General features: G+C 36.3%; 1 protein-coding gene across 8 annotated transcripts in view; it reads right to left on the bottom strand.

Moving 5' to 3' along the window:
• The window catches only part of EYA3 (EYA transcriptional coactivator and phosphatase 3), a 135,615-nt gene that overhangs the window by 24,303 nt on the left and 89,713 nt on the right, over positions 1-21,599 (bottom strand). For 6 of the 8 annotated variants that reach the window (XM_077150632.1, XM_077150635.1, XM_077150631.1 and 3 more), the window contains 6 exons: positions 21,065-21,148; positions 14,041-14,130; positions 11,860-11,918; positions 8,215-8,375; positions 4,318-4,432; positions 2,607-2,728 (listed from right to left, as the gene is read on the bottom strand). In XM_077150632.1, coding sequence (XP_077006747.1) covers positions 2,607-2,728; positions 4,318-4,432; positions 8,215-8,375; positions 11,860-11,918; positions 14,041-14,130; positions 21,065-21,148 — 631 coding nt within the window. Of the gene's footprint in view, positions 1-2,080; positions 2,276-2,606; positions 2,729-4,317; positions 4,433-8,214; positions 8,376-11,859; positions 11,919-14,040; positions 14,131-21,064; positions 21,149-21,599 lie in introns of all 8 variants that reach the window. The other 2 variants (XR_013171140.1, XR_013171139.1) reach the window with 2 other exon arrangements.

The following is a 21,599-nucleotide window of genomic DNA, read 5'->3' as shown; positions in this document are numbered from 1 at the left end:
CAGAACAAAAGGGGGAAAAGTGTAATAAAATAAGGTGTTAGAGGCCAAGAGCCATCAAACAGAGTCAAGAGACTACAGTGGAGGCTATTCTAACGCAAGCTTCAATTAGATAGTGCTAATTGCCATGGCTTGCTAAACTCTAACCAAGGTCACTCATGTTGACCCTGAAGAATACCTAAGGCTCAAACTGAGACTCCATAAAGGTTTAATGTACTAAGCTTGCTTTCCAGAAAAAATATTTCCCAGATGGTTCCTAAGTCTCTTCTAGGAATCTAGAAACCCAGAGGGACCAGCCTCTCCAAGATTATCAACTACATTCCCCTATTATTTAGAGTGGACACCTCTTCTCAACATGACAATCAGAACAGGCATTGCCTACAAAGAGTGGGAGAGGGATCAGATGAGGAGGAGGAGGTATAACAAAGAAAACAGAATTTAACAAATAAGTATGGCTGCTGAATCACTATTTGAATAGTCTTTCTGGTCTCCAGTGTTTTGAAGTAGCTAGAAGGAAAAATCTGAGGTGGTAGAATGCTAGCAGATGACAAACTATGGGATCTGTTCTGAAACTACTTGTTGAAATGTGCTTTGAAAATTGTTTTTTCTTTCTTTGCTTTGTATGTGTTCTATTTTACAACAAAAAACTAAAAAAAAAAAAAGTATTGATAAAGTCCCTTGAAGGACAGGAGAAAAAAATACAGAACTATTAAACTTTCCCACCTGGGAAATCCCTGATACTTTTTCAAACACTGGGAACTCCCAAATTAATAGGCCAAGAGCCCAAACCTCTTCAGGTTTGTTCTTATGAAACTTATTTCTGTAGTGGAGAAGCTAAGCCCACCTATAATTATATCTAAGAGTTACTTCCTGAGAACCTCTTTTGTTGCTCAGAATGAGTCCTCTCTCTAAACCCAAATCTGCTAATAAAATCATTATCTTTCCCACTATGTGGGACATGTTGTCCAGGGGTATGAGTCTCCCTGGCAACGTGGGACATGACTCCTAGGGATGAGCCTGGCCCTGGTACCTTGGGATCGACAATGCTTTTCTGACCAAAAGAGGGATAAGAAATGTAACAAAATAAGATATTAGTGGGTAGCAGATAGAGTTGAGAGGCTACTCTCGGGGCTACTCTTATGGAAGTTACAGCTAGGTATTGCTAATTGCCATGGTTTGCCAAACTCCAACATCATTCCTGTTAACCCTATAGAACACCCAGGGCTCTATGTGAGATCCTACAGGAGTTGCATACACTAAGTTTATGTTTCAGAAAAACGTATTTGAACATATCTAGTGGTTCCTAGGCCAGATAAATCCTGAAACCCAGAGACGCCAATCTCTTCAAGAACATCAACTAGTTCCATCTTCCTATCCCATACTATCGATACCCTTTACAACAAGAAAAAAGTTAGAATGAGCATAACCCAAATATTCCCAAAGATTAGGATAAAGATCAAAGGAGAAAGAGGATTTATAACAGAGAAGTTAGAATTTAACAAGTGAGTCTGACTATTGAATCATTATACTGATATTTCTTTTTAATCTCTAGTATCTTGGAGCAATTAGAAGGAAAAACCTGAAATTGTGGAACTGTAACCCATATCAAACTTTGAATCTATTCTATAACTACTTGTTAAAATATACTTTGAAATTTATTGCTTTTTTGTATATATGCTATATTTCACAATAAAAAATGGTAAAAAAAGGAATAAAGGAGACAATTTTTATAGAGAAAGTTCATTAACAGGTATGTAGAATAAAAATTATTTCTAATAACCCATCTTTTACACTACAAGGCCCTTTCCTTACTACCATCAGGGCATAGGGGTTATAATCAAAGGCTGAAGGATGTGAGTGGTAGGGAGATGTTTGTCATACTCTTTCTCTCTCCAGGACCATGAATATATAGGGATTGGAGTGAGACATTCTGCTGCTTCCTCAGCTGAACAAGCTGGTTTTATATAAACCTGGTGCCAATTAGTAAATTAATTTAGAAGTATTTATTGAGTAGCTATCATTTCTTATGCTTGATATTAAATATAACTTTAGGGGTACAAAGTCCCTCTACACAGACACATACCACACACACACAATGTCATTTGATTTTCATAACCTCTTTGGTAGATTCTCATTTTATGTGAGAAAACCAAGGTTCAGAAGATAAGTTAATCTGCCTGAGGTAAGAGCTAGTAAGTGAGGGAGTCAAGACTTGAATCCTAGTCCTTTGATTTTGAATCCAGCGCTTTTTCTATCATATTATACTCCAGCAATCTTTCTGTGAAAAGAGAGAAAAACCTGAAATGAGGCACAGAATAGATTTCTAAACTAGATATATGTTCTTTCAAATATTATAAAAAAAAGAACATGATAAGTTTTGCACCTGACAGACTTGAATTTGAGTCCTGTTTATACCACTTACTATCTGTGAAGCCTTGAGCATGCCACATCATTGCTAAGCCTCAACTACCTCATCACTAATATCAAGAGAAAACTGTGTTGTGATGATTATAGCTATAGTTAACAGAGGGGCTGGTAAATTATAAATGCATGATTTATACCAAGTATTACTGTAAAGTCAGTGACAAGAAACAGAACAGAAACGATACCAATTTTGGTAGCACTATAGATGTTTTCAATAGGAAAGATTTCTCCTAGTCCATATAGGAGAACCTTGGCCAGGGCTGGAACCAGTTGGGTGGTAGTAATCAGAACATTCACACAATTCTTTCTGGAAGGGAGAAATAGGAAAAAGAAAAGAAAAGGTGAAACCAAACGAACCTGGGGGCAAAAATTCAAATGGGTCAACTCTCTATGATCTAACATTTAAAATTAACCTCAAAAGGCCTGATAAGATATTTGTTCAGTGTCAATGTTCAGTTAATGCTTTATTTATTTCAGATTTATTTGTTTTCCATATTTACGGGCAAATATTATAATCATTTCTGTCCATCACATTGGACACAAAGGAGCAACTCAATTCATGTCCAACTTCCCTTCTGACCATTCTGATTCAGTGCATTTGTTAGCAAATAGCATCAGCTGATATCACTGGTACCATGCTTTAGAAGACAAACAAAACAGAGGTTTCAGTTACTGTGTTATTTCATTTGAATGCAATTCAACCTACAAATGAGCCCTAAGTCTTCTGTACTCCTCGTACAACAGCAACATAGATTTCAGAATACACATTTATTTCACATTCTTTAACTTTGCTCGACATCACCCCTCTTTAGTGTCAACTGTACTGCTTGCTCTTAAGTTGTATCCTGTAATTCATGCTTTGAGGGAGGAGACAGTAAGAATATTGGTGGAGCAGGGACTGCATTTGTTTCCCATTTTGGCTTCAAACTGAAATCTCCTTAATCTATCTAATTATAATGTATTATTTTTTTTGCATCTTGCCTTCTGTACCAATTTGAATCTGTTGTGGACCCCAGAAAAGCCATGTCCTTTAATTCTCATTCAATAATGCTGGGTGGGAGCTTTTTGATTATTTCCATGGAGATGTGACCCATGAAATTGTAGGTGGCAGCTTTTGATTAGGTGGTTTCCATGGAGATGTGTCTCCACCCATTCAAGATAGAGTTGCTTACTGGAGCCCTAAAAGAGGGAACCATTTTGGAAAAAGCTTTAGTGTCCATGCAGCCAGAGACCTTTGGAGATGAAGAAGGAAAACGCCCCCGGGGGAGCGTCATGAAACAAGAAGCTGGGAGAGAAACCTAGCAGACTTCGCCATGTGTCCTTTCTGATGAGAGAGAAACCCTGAACTTCATCAGCCTTTCTTGAGTGAAGGTAACCTGTTGTTGGTGCCTTAATTTGGATATTTTCATAACCTTGCCATATTTTAGAAATTTTCACGGCATTAGAACTGTAAACTTGCAACTTAGTAAATTCTCCTTTTTAAAAGCTGTTCTGTTTCTGGTATATTGCATTCTGGCAGCTTGCAAATTAGAACACCTTCCTAAGTAGGATTTGGTATATTTCTTAGAGCTTCTTGTAGCTGGGCTATTTGTGATTTGTCTCCTGCATACATCTTCGATGCAGTGATGACCATCCCCCTAGGCTGTAGATTATGATTACTGAGTTTTAATTTTGTGAGCAAAAAAGGAAAAGGAAAAAGGTTACATACATAAATATCTTCTTAAAACTAACAGCATAATATGGTCTTGCCTCCCACCTAACATAAATATTCTCTGCATCATTTAAATTCTTCTCATCACTATCCCAACCCCTATGTTAGGGGATGGCCTTACCTGAACTGAGGCAGGAAAGAGGGTGTCTTTGAGAGGATGATTCCTAAAAGAACCATTTCCATACCTGGACTGGATGAGAAGTAAGGACTTTAATGCAGTTCCTAACCAGGAATCTGTTAAAACTTCAATTTCGGCTCTTAGTCTCTGCAGTGCTTCCTTTCTCTGGGGACTGAGGAGGCCTTTTAGAATAAAAGCAGACATTCATTATTTTGACAACATATCCTTGTTAACACTGAGGAAGCAATTTCTAAATTCTATTTAGAAATATTGTGAGTCAATGAAATATTCTAGTGAGCTAATATATTTATCTTCCCAGAGAATCTCAAAAGTGCTACTCAAAAACACAAATCTGCAACTAGATACAGAGCTTGCACCAAAATGAAAATCAGTGCCTGATTTCTCTCGTCAGAACGTTTTGCTATGGGGGCATAATGAAAACAAAAAAATTATTCAGCTGATGTAAACAATGCGATTGGTGACACAGCTGAAGGTGAAAGCTCCTGCTCTCATCACAGACCAGTAACATGTAATATGTAGACCAGTGGACCCCATTTTGATTAGCACTGCTTTAGCACACAACATCAAGGACCAAATGGGGAGGGGGTGTAGCGGGGTAAACAATGAGCTATGTTATAGCTACAGGAGTCCATGGTTATTCTAATCTCTTTCTAAAGAAATCAAAACCCAGGGAGGAAAGGGGATTTGCCTAAAATCCCCTAGAGCAAGTTAGTGGTTTTGGTCTTAGGAAGACTTTCCACCCTCTTCAGAAGTATTAACCTGAGGTTTTGGGATATGAATGTCATTTATTTGTATCGTACTTACTTCTGAAACAACTGCAGCTAATAAGAGATTAAAACACTGCCTAAGACCAGATAATTATACATAAAACAGAATTTATCTGATGGAAGCATGTCAGACACTTGAGTTATAATTTCAAGAAATAAATCTAGTTCTGAATTTTCTGTAGTGAAGGTAAAAAGAGGAACCCTGTATTTTATTATTAGTATCCACAAAAGCAGAAGGCATTTTTGTGAGTTCAACTGGGAGTATAATGTGTTTTCAGATTGATTTCACAATGCAAGCCTACATTAAAAAGTCTCTGTTTAACATTTCTGGCAAAACAAAACAAAATCAGCACCTATATATCACATACTTAACCAACAGATGATGTGACACTTAATTCATCTTTTACAAAACATATAGGTGGACATTACTTTTAACTTGCTACCCAAAGTGGGCTTAGGGATTCCCACAGAGGATTATCTCATTTTCTGCAAGAAATCAGATCCAGGGAAAGGACCAGAAACTTAGGTTGCATATGAAAACTAACTAAAGAAAGGTCAACGTCTGTGAGAGGGGGAAAAATAGAAAGACCTTGTTTTCAAAATAAAAGCACTTATTCTGAATCAGGACAAGAATTAAGCAATAAAAAGGGGAATCTGAAAAAAGTAAACCAGCTTCCCAAAGCCTGGAAGCCTGTGATTCTCAGCTGGTACTGGAGGGCTGAAATTAGAATAATAAAACTAATCATCAAAGCCCTATTTCTACTGCATTCTGCATCACATTGGAAGGCAGCACAGTATGGCTCTTGAACTGCGGTAATGCATCTCTAGGAAGACTATGGATCACTGAAATTTCTGGCAAAACTTTGTGTGTATGTACATTTTTGAGGATAGCAGTTCACAGTTTAAAATATTTTCTAATAAGGGTACATCAATGAAAGAAGAAGTAGATGAATATAAGGTACACTGGACCAAGAGTTAGGGGATATTGGTCTCTAACTTGCTGGCCATGGAAAAGATGTACCCCCTTTGTCTTGGGTGGGGATCATGCTGGAGTTCTCTGTATGGTTTTATATTATTTTTGTAAATTATTTTACATTGGACACTAATTTTCTCAACTACTAAATGTAAGATTTAGATTAGCTCTCTAATGCCTCTTCTAACAATTTATGATTTAATTAATTAATTCCAAATGATAGAATTTTAGGCATAGTGGCACCCTGACATTTGAAATATTTCAGGGCAGAAAGAATTTCAAAGGTCCTCCAAATCTCAACACATGGATCCTGCTAACCTAGAACATGTGCCTGGTTTTCTGTGCACCATAAATGTAGTCACTGCATATCCAACGTGTTCTACCTGACTTGTCCTATGGTAATATAAAATTCTTAGTTGTAGTAATTCCATCAAATAAAATCTAAGAAACACATTTCCTTTTGTCTAAAAAAACAAAAGACTTTCCAAAGTTATTCTAAGTGAAGCCCATGAGAAATGCAAGCCTTCCTCCCAAAGGGTTTTACTCAAACAGGACAAAATTAGATGGAATAAAGCATCTAAGCAGTCTTTCAATTAAAGTGTTACTGTGACAAGGGCAGAAAATATTTGGAAACTATATATCTGATAAGGGTTTACTATTCAGAATATATAAAGAATTCCTACAACTCAACAACTAAAAGATAAACAACCCAATTTAAAAATAAGCAAAGGGGTGCACAAGTAGTTCAGTGGTTAGAATGCCCGCATTCTATGCGGGAGATCCGGGTTTGATTTCCAGACCATGTACCTCCCCAAAAACAAAAACAAAAATAGGCAAAGGATTTCAATAGGCACTTCTCAAAGAAGATATATAAATGCCCAATAAGTACATGAAAAGATGTTCAACATCATTAGCCATTAGGGAAATGCAAAGTCAAAACCATAATGAGATAGCACCTCATAGTACTAGAATGATTATTATTTGAAAAAATGAAAAGTAACAAGTGCTGGTGAGGATATGGAGAAATAGGAATCTCAGTACATTGTTGGCAGGAATGTAAAATGTTGCAGCCAATGTGGAAAATGCTATGTGATTCCTCAGAAAGTTAAGCATAGAAATGCCATGTGACCTAGCAATCCTACCTCTAGGTATATACTCAAAAGAACTGAAAGCAATTCAAATGTCAATCAGCAGATGAATGGATATACAAAATATGGTATATACATAAAATGAAATATTATTCAATCTTAAAAAGGAACGAAGTTCTGATACATACTACTACATGGATGAACCTGGACGATATCATGCTGAATGAAATAAGTCAGACGCAAAAGGTCATACAGGAAACTGTATGATTCCACTTGTATGAAATAGCTAGAATATGCAAATTCATAGAAACAAAAAGTAGAGTACCGGGGTTGTAGGGGTGGTTAGGGAACATGGGGAGTTAATGCATAATGGATATGGGGTTTCTGTTCGGGGTAATAGTAATGTTCAGAGATTGATGGTGGAGAGGGTAGTATAACATTGTGAATATGATTAATCCCACTGAATTGCATGTTTGGGATTGGGTGAAATAGGGAAGTTTACATTGTATGTATGGTTATGCATTTAAAAAACAGAGAGACTAAAGAGACAATGATAAAATACGACACATGATCTTGGACTGGATTGAATAATGGAAGAGAAGATGCCCCAAAGGATATCACTGAAATGTATGAAAAAAATTGGAATACAGACAATAAGCTTTTATCGATGTTAAATATCTTATACTGGATATCAGTACCTAAGGTGGTTACGTAAGTGAATATCCTTCTTCTTAGGAAATGTACTCTGAAATTTCAAGTGTTCAAGAAGCATGATGCATACAACTTACTCTCAAATGTTTAGAAAATAGATTAAAAAAATTTGTATAGACAGATGGCTAGATAGCTAGACAGAAGATACGATGAATTGGCTAAATATAAAAAGTTTGAGGATCTGGATATCGGATGGGGAACATGCTGGAGTTCTCTGTATGGGTTTTATATTATTTTTGTAAATGTCCTATAAGTTTGAAATTATTTCAAAATAAAAAGGTTTTTAAAAAGTTAATGTGGCAAAAATTTATAAGCGGTTGCCAGGGATATCTAAGGAATCTCTGGAAAAGAAAAAAAAATCAGAAAGAAACAAAAGAATTAGACTAATTGTGTGCTACACTTACCACCCACATTGCTTTTATGCTTATCATAGATTTCTCTCACTTTTCTGTAGCGGAAAGCCAATTTTCTCATCCAGTCCACGCCTCCCTGGACACCTACTGAGGAACCGTGGCTGCCACTGCCTCCTGAGCCACTGAAACCATCTGTTGAGAAACTATAGTTGCTGAAAAGAAAAAGGATGATGAAAATTAAAACCTATACCACATGGAGTTTTTGGCTGAGTGCCACCTGGGAGTCTCTGTCCTGTTCCTGGCATCTGATAATCAGGACTAATGACTTTAAGGATCTTCTCTCTCAATCTCTGGGTGTCAGAGTCCACCTTTTATTAGTTGTCTATCTTCCTATTACTTCTATCAGAGAAAGTAAAGGAAGGGAAAGAGGGATAAAGAAGGAACAATTCAAGCACCAGTATCCCCTAGAGGTTGGCTTGGGATAAAGCATCTAAGCATCTTTTTAATTAACTACAGAGCATAATTTACAGTGAAAATAACAGAATATAAAATTTTGCGTAAAGACAGCACCATAAAAGGATTGCAATTGTGTAAAAAGGAGAAACATGAAAAATAACATAAGGAAATAAACCAAAATGTTCGTAAGAGTAAGATTACAGGGGATGTTTTTTCTTTAGCAATCTGCTGACTATTTCATTAAGCTCAAGGGTCACTGTGGTGATTTAAAAATATGTCCATAATGTGGAAAACTCAGGTTCGATTCCTGGCCTATGCTCCCCCACCACCATAAATTCTTTGCTACTCCTCTCCTCTAATTCTGTTTCCCTTAGGTATGGGCTATATTTAGTGTATTAGATTTTAGAGACTAGACTTTTCTTGTTTTCTCTTGGAGCACTTGCTCTGGAAGAAGCCAACTACCATGCTGTGAGAACATTTCAGCTGCCCCATGGAGAAGCCCACATTGTAGCTTCAAGGAAGACACAGGGAAGAATTTTTTTACCTATGAAAAGGGAAAAACATTAGAACAAACTAACATGAAAAGATGTAACAGTTTTTTCCTAAAGCCCAGGGTAGCCATTTAGCTACATGTGAGAGTCTGTAAGCATCTCTTCGAGGTCCAGTCAGTCCTTCAGATGAGTCTAGCCTTAGCCACCATCTTGAATGCAACCTCAAAGAGCCTGATCTAAAACCTCCTGGCTAAGCTGTTCTCATATTCCTGACTTGTGAGATAATAAATGTTTGCTGTTTTAAGCTACTAAGTTTTGGGATAATTTTTATATAGCAATAGGTAATAACACAGGTACATAGGCTGGCAGATATTAATACTTCATAAGTAAAGATTTAAAAATGACTAACAGAATTACAGACACTTGGTAGAATCAAAATAGAATCCAATGTGTAATGTGTGAGATTCTATATTTAAGAAAATAGAGTTGCCAAGATATAAGATAGGTAATTATTGGTTAGACACAAGTATAAGAAAAAAAAAAAGGGTTCACAGTGGTTCATACACTGTTTTTGATCAAGCTTTTACTAAAAAGTTTCTATAAGAATAGTGCCCACTATGGCCCGTGCAATGCACAACTGAATACTGCTCCTGCAAATTAAAATTTCACTATTTTCACACTAAATGATTAGGTGATATGTCCAGTTCTACTCTGCATTTGAGAATTCATGGCTGGAACTCCATGAATAACAATATCTCCAAAGTACCTGCACAGGAATTAAAGTGAATAGAAAATGTTTAGCATAGAAAAGAGACTGTAATAAATTCAAGAAGCTTTGAATTATATAAAGAAAGCTACAGATTTAAAATTTCTTCATTTCTATTCAAAATCAAAGATGAAGAAATGAGTCTTAAACAGTAGCAGGAAAATTCCAAGCTAGATACAGGGAAGAACTTTTTACCCATGAAAAGGGACAAACATTGAAAAAACAACATGAAAATATGTGTCTTTTTCCTAAAAAATCTTTAAGCTAGTTAAATTTTTAGATTATTCTTAGCTAAGACTACTGGTCAAGAAGACAGTAGCCAAGAAAATAATAAGGAAGGTGAGCAAGCATTTTGTCCTTGAGGCCTCCTTGGTTTAGCTTTTACTGTGATAATCAATAATGTTTATAATTGTCTTCCATAGACTACGCCTGATACATCATCAAATCCCCACAGTTAGTTTCCTTGGTAAAATTCCTGATGCTTATTTGCATCTAAACATACCCAGTCTGGAAGCACATTTTTCCTGACTAAAAATGTAATGAATGGCCAAAGAGAAACTGGTACATCCTTTATTTTGGAATGCTTGCTTTATATATATATATATATATATATATATATATATTTGTAACTTTTTTTATTAATTAAAAAAATTAACAAACAAAACATTAAGATATCATTCCATTCTACACGTACAATCAGTAATTCTTAATATCATCACATAGTTGCATATTCATCATTTCTTAGAACATTTGCATTGATTTAGAAAAAGAAATAAAAAGACAACAGAAAAAGAAATAAAACGATAGCAGAGAAAAAAAAAGATTATACATACCATACCCCTTACCCCTCACTTTCATCTACCAGTAGCATTTCAAACTAAATTTATTTTAACATTTGTTCCCCCTATTATTTATTTTTATTCCATATGTTCTACTCTCCTGTTGATATAGTAGCTAAAAGGAGCATCAGATACAAGGTTTTCACATTCACAGAGTCTCATTGTGAAAGCTATATCACTGTTCAATCATCATCAAGAAACATGGCTACTGGAACACAGCTCTACATTTTCAGGCAGTTCCCTCCAGCCTCTCTGCTACATCTTGAACAACAAGGTGATATCTACTTAATGCATAAGAATAACCTCTAGGATAACCTCTCAACTCTGTTTGGAATCTCTCAGCCATTGACACTTAGTCTCATTTCACTCTTCCCCCTTTGGTCGAGAAGGTTCTCTCAATCCCTTGATGTTAATTCTCAGCTCATTCTAGGGTTTTTCTCAGTCCCTTGATGCTGAGTCTCAGCTCATTCCAGAATCTCTGTCCCACGTTGCCAGGAAGGTCCACACCCCTGGGAGTCATGTCCCACGCAGAGAGGGGGAGGGTGGTGAGACTGCTTGTTGTGTTGGCTGGAGAGAGAGGCCACATTTGAGCAACAAAAGAGGCTCTCTTGGGGGTGACTCTTAGGCCTAAATTTTAAGTAGACTTGACCTATCCTTTGTGGGGTTAAGTTTCATATGAACAAACCCCAAGACTGGGAGCTCAGCCTATAGCTTTGGTTGTCCACACTGTTTGTGAGAATATCAAGAATTCAACTTGGGGAAGTTGAATTTCTCCCCACTCTCACCTTCCCCGAAGGGGGCTTGCAAATACTTTTCCAGTCACTGATCAAATCACTCTGGGGGAATGCTTGCTTTTTAATATCACAATTGCTACTCATCCTTCAAGATCCTGTTCAAATGCTACTCCACTGAGGTCTCTCCAAGGTTGGTACCATGTCCATCAGAATTATTCTCATCTCTGTGCTCCTATTACATTTTCTATCATGTCATTCTCACCCGGTATGCCATCGTTAACTGTGTCAGTTTCTGTTCTTTAATAAACTGTGAGCTCTTTTAGGGCTGTATTCATCTTTGTTTCCCTCTGCACTTAGTGTCTTGCACATAACAGGTATACTAGTGTTTAAGACATCATTGTTTTTATCACCTCAAGTCTTGGCCATTGTCATCTGAAGCCACGTCTTCCACATGCACCTGGTCACACTCCTATTAAAAGACAAAACAATACATTATTTCAATCCAGGGAACAGAAGTTTTATTACCACTGTATAAAAAAACACAAACAGTGACAGGATAATGAAATACCTGGTGGTCTATCATGTGTGGGGGATCACTCTCATCCCCCTTGCTGTCCAACTTAAGAGCTCTTAAGGCTGATTTAGGTCCTATAGCTTTTATGAAATCAACCCAACCTTCAGTTATGCTTTTTTCTCAATAGTTCATTTCTCCAACAGGTCATGGGGTGTAAGCACAAGCTCCCCTACATTGTCTGGTGTGTTTATGTCCTATATTACACTGTAAATTCTACTATATTGTTGGTCCCTGGGGGTAGGATCCACAGCTTAAATCTCCTTTATACCCCTCTATAATCTAGTTAAGTGCCATAATACAGCCAAGAACCCAATAAATTTCTGTAGATGAGACAGACTAGTGGTGGAGTATGGTCTCAAAAATGAGAATGACTGAAATAAAATTTATAAATTCAAATTTAGGAATTTGAAGAGATTTAATCTAAAACCAATCTCCTTATATGCTAAAAATGAGGTAAAATGGTTTGCGAAAGGTCATACAACTAAGGGTAGAAAGAGACTAGAAAGAACCTAGGTCTTTCTGATTGCAATCCAAAGTTCCTTCCATCACCCCCAAGCTACTAGTGAAATAAAATGCCACCCACTGCCTATCTCTGACAGATTCACTCCATTGAGACCACCCAGGGCAGTGTTTTTCAAAGTGAGGTCCACCGGCATCAGAATCCTCTGGGGCAGTTTTTTAAAAATGCATATTCTTGGGTCCACCCCAGACCTACTTGAATCAGAATTTCTGGGAGTGAAGCCCTAGAATCCCCATTTTTAACAAGCTCCCCAGGTGATTCTTATGCGCCCTAAAGTTGAGAACCACTGACCTGGGGGGCAGGAACACATTCAGGTCAAATTCTTCACAGAACTTTCAGTCCTGAGTGAGGACTATGTCTAGAAAATCATTACAAATACAATTTGGCAATAATTATCGGCACGTAGTAAATTTTCAATAAATGTTTGCTGAATAAAAACTATGATGTCCTAACTTATCAACATGTGAAGTCAAGGGAAGATTCAAGCATTGTAGTAGTTTAGACAAAAGTACTGGAGTTTAGGGTCCTACTAATTTAATTTGTTGGACAGCTGACTGTTGAGTAGAACTAGATTTTATTTAAAAAGAAATTGGATTACTTTCTTGTCGTAAAATGCTGTTATATTTCACTTTTAAACTTTTACTATTTTAAATATGTAGTACACAGTTCAAAATTCAAAAGGACGTGAAATACAAAGTCTGCTTCCCCCTACTTCTGTGTTGCAGCCACCCAGATCCCTCCCCCAGCACAACAATTATTACTAGTTTCTTGTGAAGGATAGTTCTCAACTAGGTCCAGAGTGGCAAAATAACTTCCCTAAGCTGGGACTCAAACTTGGATCTTCTGACTCCCTGCCCTGTACTCTTTCTACTACATTATGTTCACCATTAAGGTGAACTCATATGTCAAAGCCAGAAAAATTAATCACAATGCGCTCACTGTCTTCTGGTTTTCCTTGTATATAGCTATAAAATGATTTTTGGCATCAGGATTAACCTATACATGGGCAAAATTTTTCTCCAATAAGCATGTATACAATATAATGGAGTAGAGTAGTCACTTATAGCTCTGACAAATTAAGAGAGCCTTATGAAAAGGTAAAATTGAAGAGCAGTTAAAATACAATTGAGAATACAAATAGTCAAAGCAACTTTATAGATATTATTTAATAAAGACCAATGAATTGCAATATTGGTTTAAATATCAGTGTTTTGGTTTTATAGATAGTTAACAGTCCCCCTAGAGTGAGATATCTTCCAAAAAGGCTAATAAAAATCAAGTCTTTGAGCCAATAAAATTTAGGAACACAACAAAGACTGTGGTGACTTGAACCGAGGCAGTATTACTGCAAGACTATGTATATATAAGTGGCCAGCTGGCTTTTCCACACCTATCCTACCTAACTACCACATTATCCTTTAAATAAAATAAGAACAGGCTCAACAAATAGTGATCAAAATGTCTCACAGAAGCAGAAAAACAATTTAAAATGCTCACCTCTAAGTCATTGAAAAACAGATGTGTATCAGCCACTTCAAAAATCATTTCTTCCATTGTTAAACCTGAGCCAATCACTACTGTTGGGTCCTGGAAGCCAGTAACAGAGAAAAAATTGCTTGACTTGGTACTGGTCTGATTTTCACTAAAGATCAGCACTAATTCTGATCTTCCAATATTTCTAAATTATCTTAGGTCAAAGCCCAATATAGCACATGCCCACAAGAGTATCTTAAGCTATTACTGAGATACTCATACTATATTCATCCACAGTAACAAGAACCTATGATTATGTAACAGAGGTTATGAATAGTTAAAAATTTTAGGATATTAGTTTCTGGAAACTAGGAGAGTCTAGGCCAATATCATATAAATAAATGGGTACAAAGAAGGGACTTTTAAAATTTAATTCACTGCTTTACAGTCAAAGATCATATTCATTGTTCATTTCTCTCTGGACCACCTCCTACGAAACGAAACAATATTTTTAGAAATACCCAGTTCCAAAAGAAATTCTATCTATTGCTAAGGTATAGTTACTATAAGACCCATAACCTCCTTTGTATATACACACATGCATACATATATACACAGAGTACAATACCGGGAGTCACTTACCTGATAATCTAAACTACCAAGAAGTAGATAAAGAAGGTCTGCAGTCAAAACACTTGCAGGAAAACCAATGTACTTTCTTTTAAATGAACCATCAGGCCTTACTTAGAGGTTATATGCTCTTATTTTATATACTTTTATAACCAGTTTAGTTATAAAGCTTATGTCAACTTGCTGGTCTAGATATCAAAAGCCTGTGGAAAATATTCCTGATACAAGTATACTGATGACAAGAAGGAAGACGTTTTTATAAATTCTTAGAAACTGAAAGACAGGAGTATGAAGGTAATTTAGTGTAGAAATTCTCAGCCTTACCTCTCTGAAAACCATTCATCACTCTTATTAAAACTGATGTTTGTATTGAAGGCTAAACAAATTAAATAGTGTTTGTTATATTTAGTTTAAAAAGGAAGGAAAGACTAGTAGAGAGTGGCAGCAACAAAATGGAAGGGTAGACAGGTCCAAACACCATCCCTTTCAAATAAACATTGAAAAAGAAGCAGAAACTCAAAACCAATTTTGTCAGAACTTTGGAAAACAGTCAAAAGTTTACAACAACCAAACCCAACCAAAACAAAACAAAAGAAAAAAGAAAAAAGTAACATAATTTAGGCAGGAAAGCTTTGTGGCACTTCTACTTGTTCTTGCTCTACTCTCATTCTAGCTGAGCAAGAGGCTGAGTTTCCAGTTGGAACCCTGGTAGAAGCAAAGCAGATTTGATTCACAAATCATAGTGTTGCTCGTTCTAACTGAATAGGGGCTATCTAAAGGACTTATAAAAGATATCTGTCTTGGTCTCACTTACTGCGGAAGCCACTCAGGGTGGAAAAGTGATAGGCAGTACTTGGAAACACTGCAAGGCAAACAAAAACCTATAGATACCTGGGGCAAAAAAATTATGATTGATTCATGGAGTAGATCACTTAAAGCCTGGAAGGAAGAGCAGGGGAGAGAGTTCTCTGGGAAATTAAAAGGGCCCTCATATACTAGGAATTCAGAAAGACATGTGCATGTCTAGGACAAGAGGCATTCTCAGAGGCGATCAAAAAACCCCAAAAAACCCCAAAGCTACACCACTGGCAAAGACAGAAGGGGGGGGGGGGAGAGAGAGAGAAAAAAAAAAACTACAGATCAATATCCCTTATGAATATAGTTGCAAAAATCCTCAACAAAATACTAGCAAATCAAATTCAGTAGCACATTTAAAGGATTTATCACAGGAATACAAGGGCAGTTCAACATTTGAAAACCAATGTAAATGCTAAAAAACCACATGATCATCTCGATTGTTGCAGAAAAAGTACTCAACAAAATTCAACACCCTTTCAAACACTCAATAATTAGGAATAGAAGGAAATTTCCTCGAAATTCTAAAGATCTTAAATAAAAAACACATAGCTTTTCAAAGGTGAGATTGAAAAGCTTTTCTTGCAAAATCAGGGATAAGACATGGATGTCTGCTTTTACCACTTTTACTCAACATACTACTGTAAGCTCTAGGCAGTAGTTGCAATTAGACAAGAAAAAGAAACAAAAGGATTCAAATTGGAAACAAAGAAGCAAAACTATCATTTCAAAGCTGACAAGCTCTTATATCTAGAAAACACTAAAAAATTAAAGGAAAAAGCCTGTTAAGAACTAATAAACAAATTCAGCAAAGTTGCAGAACAAAAACTCAACTCTCCCAAATCAGTTATAATTTTTCACACTAGCAATGAACTAACCTAAAGGAAATTAAGAAAACAATTCCATTAATATTGACATCTAAAAGAATAGTCAGGAATAAATTTAACCAAGGAGGCACAAGACTTGTACATGGAAAACTATAAAACACTGCTAAAAGAAATTAAAGATCTTGGAAATAAATGGAATATACACCTCATGTTCATGGAAAATAAATGGAAATACACCCCATGTTCATGGATTAGAAGACTTAATATTGCTCAGATCAATTCTATCCAAGCAGTATAGAGATTCAATATAATTCCTATCAAATTCTCAACAGTGTTTTCTGCAGAAATGGAAAAACCCATCATAAAATTCATATGAAAATCCAAGGGCACATGAATAACCAAAACAATCAAGACAAAGAATAACTTGGAGGAATTCACTTCCTGATTTCAAAACTTACTGTAAAGTGACAGTAATTCCACTTATAGGAAACAGCTAGAATATACAAATTCAGAAAACGAAAAGTAGAGTATGTGGCAGGGGAGCAGAAAAATGAGGAATCAATGCATTATGGGTGGGGGTTTCTTTCTGGGGTGATGGAAAAGTTCTGGGAATGGATGGTGAAAAGGGAAGCACAACACTGTGAATGTGAATAATCCCTCTGAGCTGTATGCTTGGGAGTGGCTGAGATGGGAAATCTATGTTTATATATATGTTTTCACGATTGAAGAAAAAAAGGAGACTAAAGAGATAAAACAAAAATTAAATGCAATACATGATGCTGTACTGGATCTAATAATGAAAGAGAAAAATACCCAAAAGGACATTATTGGGACAACTTCTTGAACTTGTTAACGCTACTCACTGAGGTTACATAAAGTGAATATCCCTATTATCCCTATTATTAGTAAATATACAGGGAAATATTAAGCATTCAAGTAGCGTGATGTATGCAACTTAAGCTCAAGTGTTTAGATACAACAAATGTAATTAAATGTTAAAAGTTGGTAAATCTGAGTACATTAGTATGGGGTATATTAGAGTTCTGTTTATTGATTTTGGATTTTTTTTTTCTTTTTTTTAAACATGGACAGGCATAGGGAATCGAATCCAGGTCTCTGGCATGGCAGGCAAGAACTCTGCCACTGAGCCACAGTGGCCCGCCCGATTTTGTATTATTTTTGCAACTGTCCCCTCCTCCCTGGGGATGGGGGAAGTTTTATACAATCAAAACATCGCGGTACTGGCAAAAGACACATATAGACTAATAGAATGGAATACAGAGCCCAGAAATAAACCCTCACATCTATGATCAATTGTTTTGCTTGTTTGTTTTTTAATTGTGGTAACATATATAAAACACAAAATTTGTCATTTTAACCATTTTTAAGTGTATAATTAATTTAAAATGGCATTAATTATTTTTATAATGTTATGTTATAATCACCATTTTCCATTACTAAAACTTTTTCATCACCCAAAACTTTTTACCTTTAAGCAGTAACCACCCATTCTCCTTGTTCCCAGCTCATGGTAACCTCTAATCTTTCTGCCACTGTGAATTTGCTTATTCTAGATATTTTATGTAAGTGGAATCATACAATATTTATCCTTTTATGTCTGGCTTATTTCACTTAGCATAATGTTTTCAAGTATCAGAACTTCATTCTTTTAAATGGCTTAGTAGTATTCTATTGAATGGATATAATTTATTTATTCATCTGCTGCATATTCCTTGTTTCCTTTGGTTCCTTGTCCATATTTTCCTATAGCTCTTTGAGCACATTTATGACCATTTTTAAAAAGTCTTTGTTTGGAATGTCCTAGAACTGATCTTCCTCGCTAATGATTTCTAAAGCTTTAATCTCCTTTTGAAGCAGGATAGAATAGGACAACTGCAGGTCCCTGATTTCCTATCCAGTTCCGAAGGAATTAATACACACTGCAAAATTCCTAGAGCAAGTATTTCCCTAAAAGCCCCGAAACTATGCAAAGTCATAAAGCTAGCAGACACTTTGCTAATGACAAAAAGCATGGGGTCATAAAGATTGTTAAACATCTACCCCCCCCAAAATTCTTACTCTGTGATGGAGCTCCACAAGCACTGATAGTTATCTCCTCTTGGAACAAAGAAGATACCTGGTGTTCAGAGGTGGAGATGGCAAATCACTGGAAAGACCTCTCTACATAACAACTAACCCACTTCATTTGAGGCATATCTCTACCTTGACACATCAGCGTTAATTTCTTTAATGTGAATTCTCTCTCCCCCTTTAATAAATGTCATACTTAATACTACTGCTATTTCGTCCCTGAATTCTTTCCAGCAACGAGACCCCCTGAACTTGGAATGGGGCCCAGATGACTCTGGGGTCAGCAGGGTTCCGGCTACACTGCCTGGGCCATCACTTCCTGTTTCTTTGTATGTTTTGTAATCCTTTGTTGAAACCTGGAAATCGTGATATTTTAATGTGCTATGGCTGGAATAATAGACTCTGAGATGTCTGTTCCTTAAGCTAGTGTTATGACACAGCTTTCCTTGAACTTCAGGAGCTAATAAAATAAAAGGAAAAAAAAACACCTTTCCCTGTCTTTGCAGATTAAACTGTCTTAGTGTTCCCCCCACCTCAGAATATATCCATATAAGGAGTTTGGAGAATAGCTCCAGGTCAATGCCCAAGGGCGTCCTTGATCCCTTCAGCATGACTATATATATATATATATATATATATATAGCCTTAAGAATCCCCCCATTTACATGGATACAATGTGCTCTTCTTACATAGGAAATCGTTTTCTCTTATCATGGGCACTGTGTTATATGTCCTACAGGCAGCAATCCCTTGCCTCAGGCTGCAGAACTTGACTGATCTCCTACAGGGTTCTGCAGGAGAGCTCTGTGAGCCATCTTCTACATGTAGGGCAAATTCTGAGATTGGCAAGTCCCTCAGGCTCCCAGTATGTAAGTATGTAAGTATGTGCATTAGGGTTACTCTGCTCCCTCTGGAACAGGAACCAGGGATCAGGGATCCTCACTGGGAGGATGGGCTAGCTCTGCAGAGCCAGGAAGAGGAGGGAGAATGAGACAACCATGGTACCTATCCTGCTTCTGAGTCTCCTTTTTCTTGGTTTGGTGCTTGCCCTGATACTGCAATCCTTTAAGTGTTTTCTGAAGCTTTGAGAAAGATGTTTCTGCCAGTTCTTGCTGGTTGTTCAAAGTTTCCATAGGGGACAGAGCCGTGAATGATCGCACTCCACCATCTTCAGTGGGTTTCCTTTGCCCAGTTTTTAGTTTCATCGTACTTTCAACATTTTTGACAAATGTTTCAAGACCATTCAACTGGGGAAAAAACAGTTCTTCAACAATTGGCTTGAGAAAACTGGACATCCACATGCAAAATAATGAAAATGGACCTTTACATTATAGCATAAACAAAACATTAACTTACAGTTGGTCAAAGAAGTAAATTCAAGACCTAAAAGTATGAGTCTTAGAAGAGAACATAAAGGCAAGTCTTCAAAACATTGGATTTGGCAACAGTTTCTTAAATATGACACCAAAAGCACAGGCAGTAAAAGAAAGAACAGATACACTGGACTTCATTAAAATACAAAAACTTTGGGCAAAGGTCACTATTAAAAGGTGAAAAGACAAATCACAGAATTGGAGAACATATTTGCCAATCATATATCTGATAATAGTTCAATATCTAGAATATATAATGACCTACTACAACTCAACAACAAAAAGAGACTCAATCATATTTAAAAATGGGCAAAGGACTTGGACAGATATTTCTCCAAAGAAGACAAAGGTATAGATTAGCACATGAAAAGATGCTCAACATCATTAGTCATCAGAGTAAGCAAATAAAGCCACAGTAAGATACCACTGCATACTGAGTAGGATGACTGTAATAATAAAAAAAAAAACACAAAAAATAAGTGTTGAAGTGATACTGGTTGCACATTATGAATGTAATGTCTCTGAATTTTACACTAAAAACATGGTTAATGGCAAAATTTATGTTATATGTAGTCAAAAATTAACTGTAATTTATTTCCATTGATTGCATTTATCACATCATATATATTTTAAAATTAATCAATTTTATTATACAGCTGTGGGTTTTAAAAAAAATCATGTAGAAAATACAGAATTCCCATACACTTCCTCACATACACAGTTCTCCCTATTACTAACACTTTGCATTAGTGTGGTAACTTTTTTACAACTGAGGAAACAATGTTATTATAATTATATCATTAACTATAGTCCATAATTTACGTTAGGGTTCACTATTTGTGTATATATATATTTTACCCCAATAAAAAAGGAAATAATGTATGAAATATGCTTTAAAAAGATATCTTATATTTTAGCACTAAGTAAAATGCTTGGTTTAGACTGTTTAAAATGCCTTTAGGGATAGAACATCAGGTTTTAGAATATATAATCCTGAAACTACCCTGGCTTTGAAAGCCCCACTCCTAAGTTTAGTCTATGACACTACTGAACTTGCTTCTACTTTCAGCAATCACCCTGGGTCTAGTCTCTAGTTTTACCACCAATAACTCTGCATGACCACATGGAGATAATGGAAGCCATCAGGTGAAATTTTACATGGAAAGTGAAGAGCCAACAGGGGTGAGATAGAGGAAGCAGAGCGAGTGACTTTGGTTACCCATGTAGTCAGAACAGGAGCAGTCATAACCAAGGAAGAAAGGCCTAAATTACCTTTCCATACTTCTGGGCATAGGATCCCGTAAGAAGGGAGTGGAAGATGATGATTGTTTCATCCAAGTCCCACAGAAACACCCGCTAAGGGAGGAAAGTATAAAAAATAATGAGTTCTCAGTTTTTCCTAATAAATACATTAGGACTTCAGTTTTCTTTATCTTTTCTCTCTCATGTACAAAGGGGAAGAGAGGCTCTGAACACAAGCCTCAATGTACCTATACCTTCAGGAGGAACACATATCAACTAATTCATTTCTAAATAGAGCTTCCCCTTATAAAATGATTACATCATAGAAAAATTAAAAGCAGAAAACAAAAGAAGATAAAAACTCCATTATTAGCATTTTGTAAAACGTTCTAGTCTTTTAAAATAACAGAGCCCATTATTAAGTCCACAGTAAAGTTCTAAAAAGCTTATATTACAGAATAAGTGAGTGCCTATCTCATCCATAAGTTATCAGATCTAGTTGCACATCTCACAGAAACTTAGCCTAAAGCACTATAATCTTCTAATTTCACTTTGAGATTGTTAC

Source organism: Tamandua tetradactyla, chromosome 2, assembly GCF_023851605.1.
Source record: "Tamandua tetradactyla isolate mTamTet1 chromosome 2, mTamTet1.pri, whole genome shotgun sequence".
In the NCBI taxonomy this organism is placed as follows: domain Eukaryota; kingdom Metazoa; phylum Chordata; class Mammalia; order Pilosa; family Myrmecophagidae; genus Tamandua; species Tamandua tetradactyla.
The sequence above is the reverse complement of the archived record's forward strand: the minus strand, read 5'-3'. Positions and strand labels throughout refer to the sequence as shown.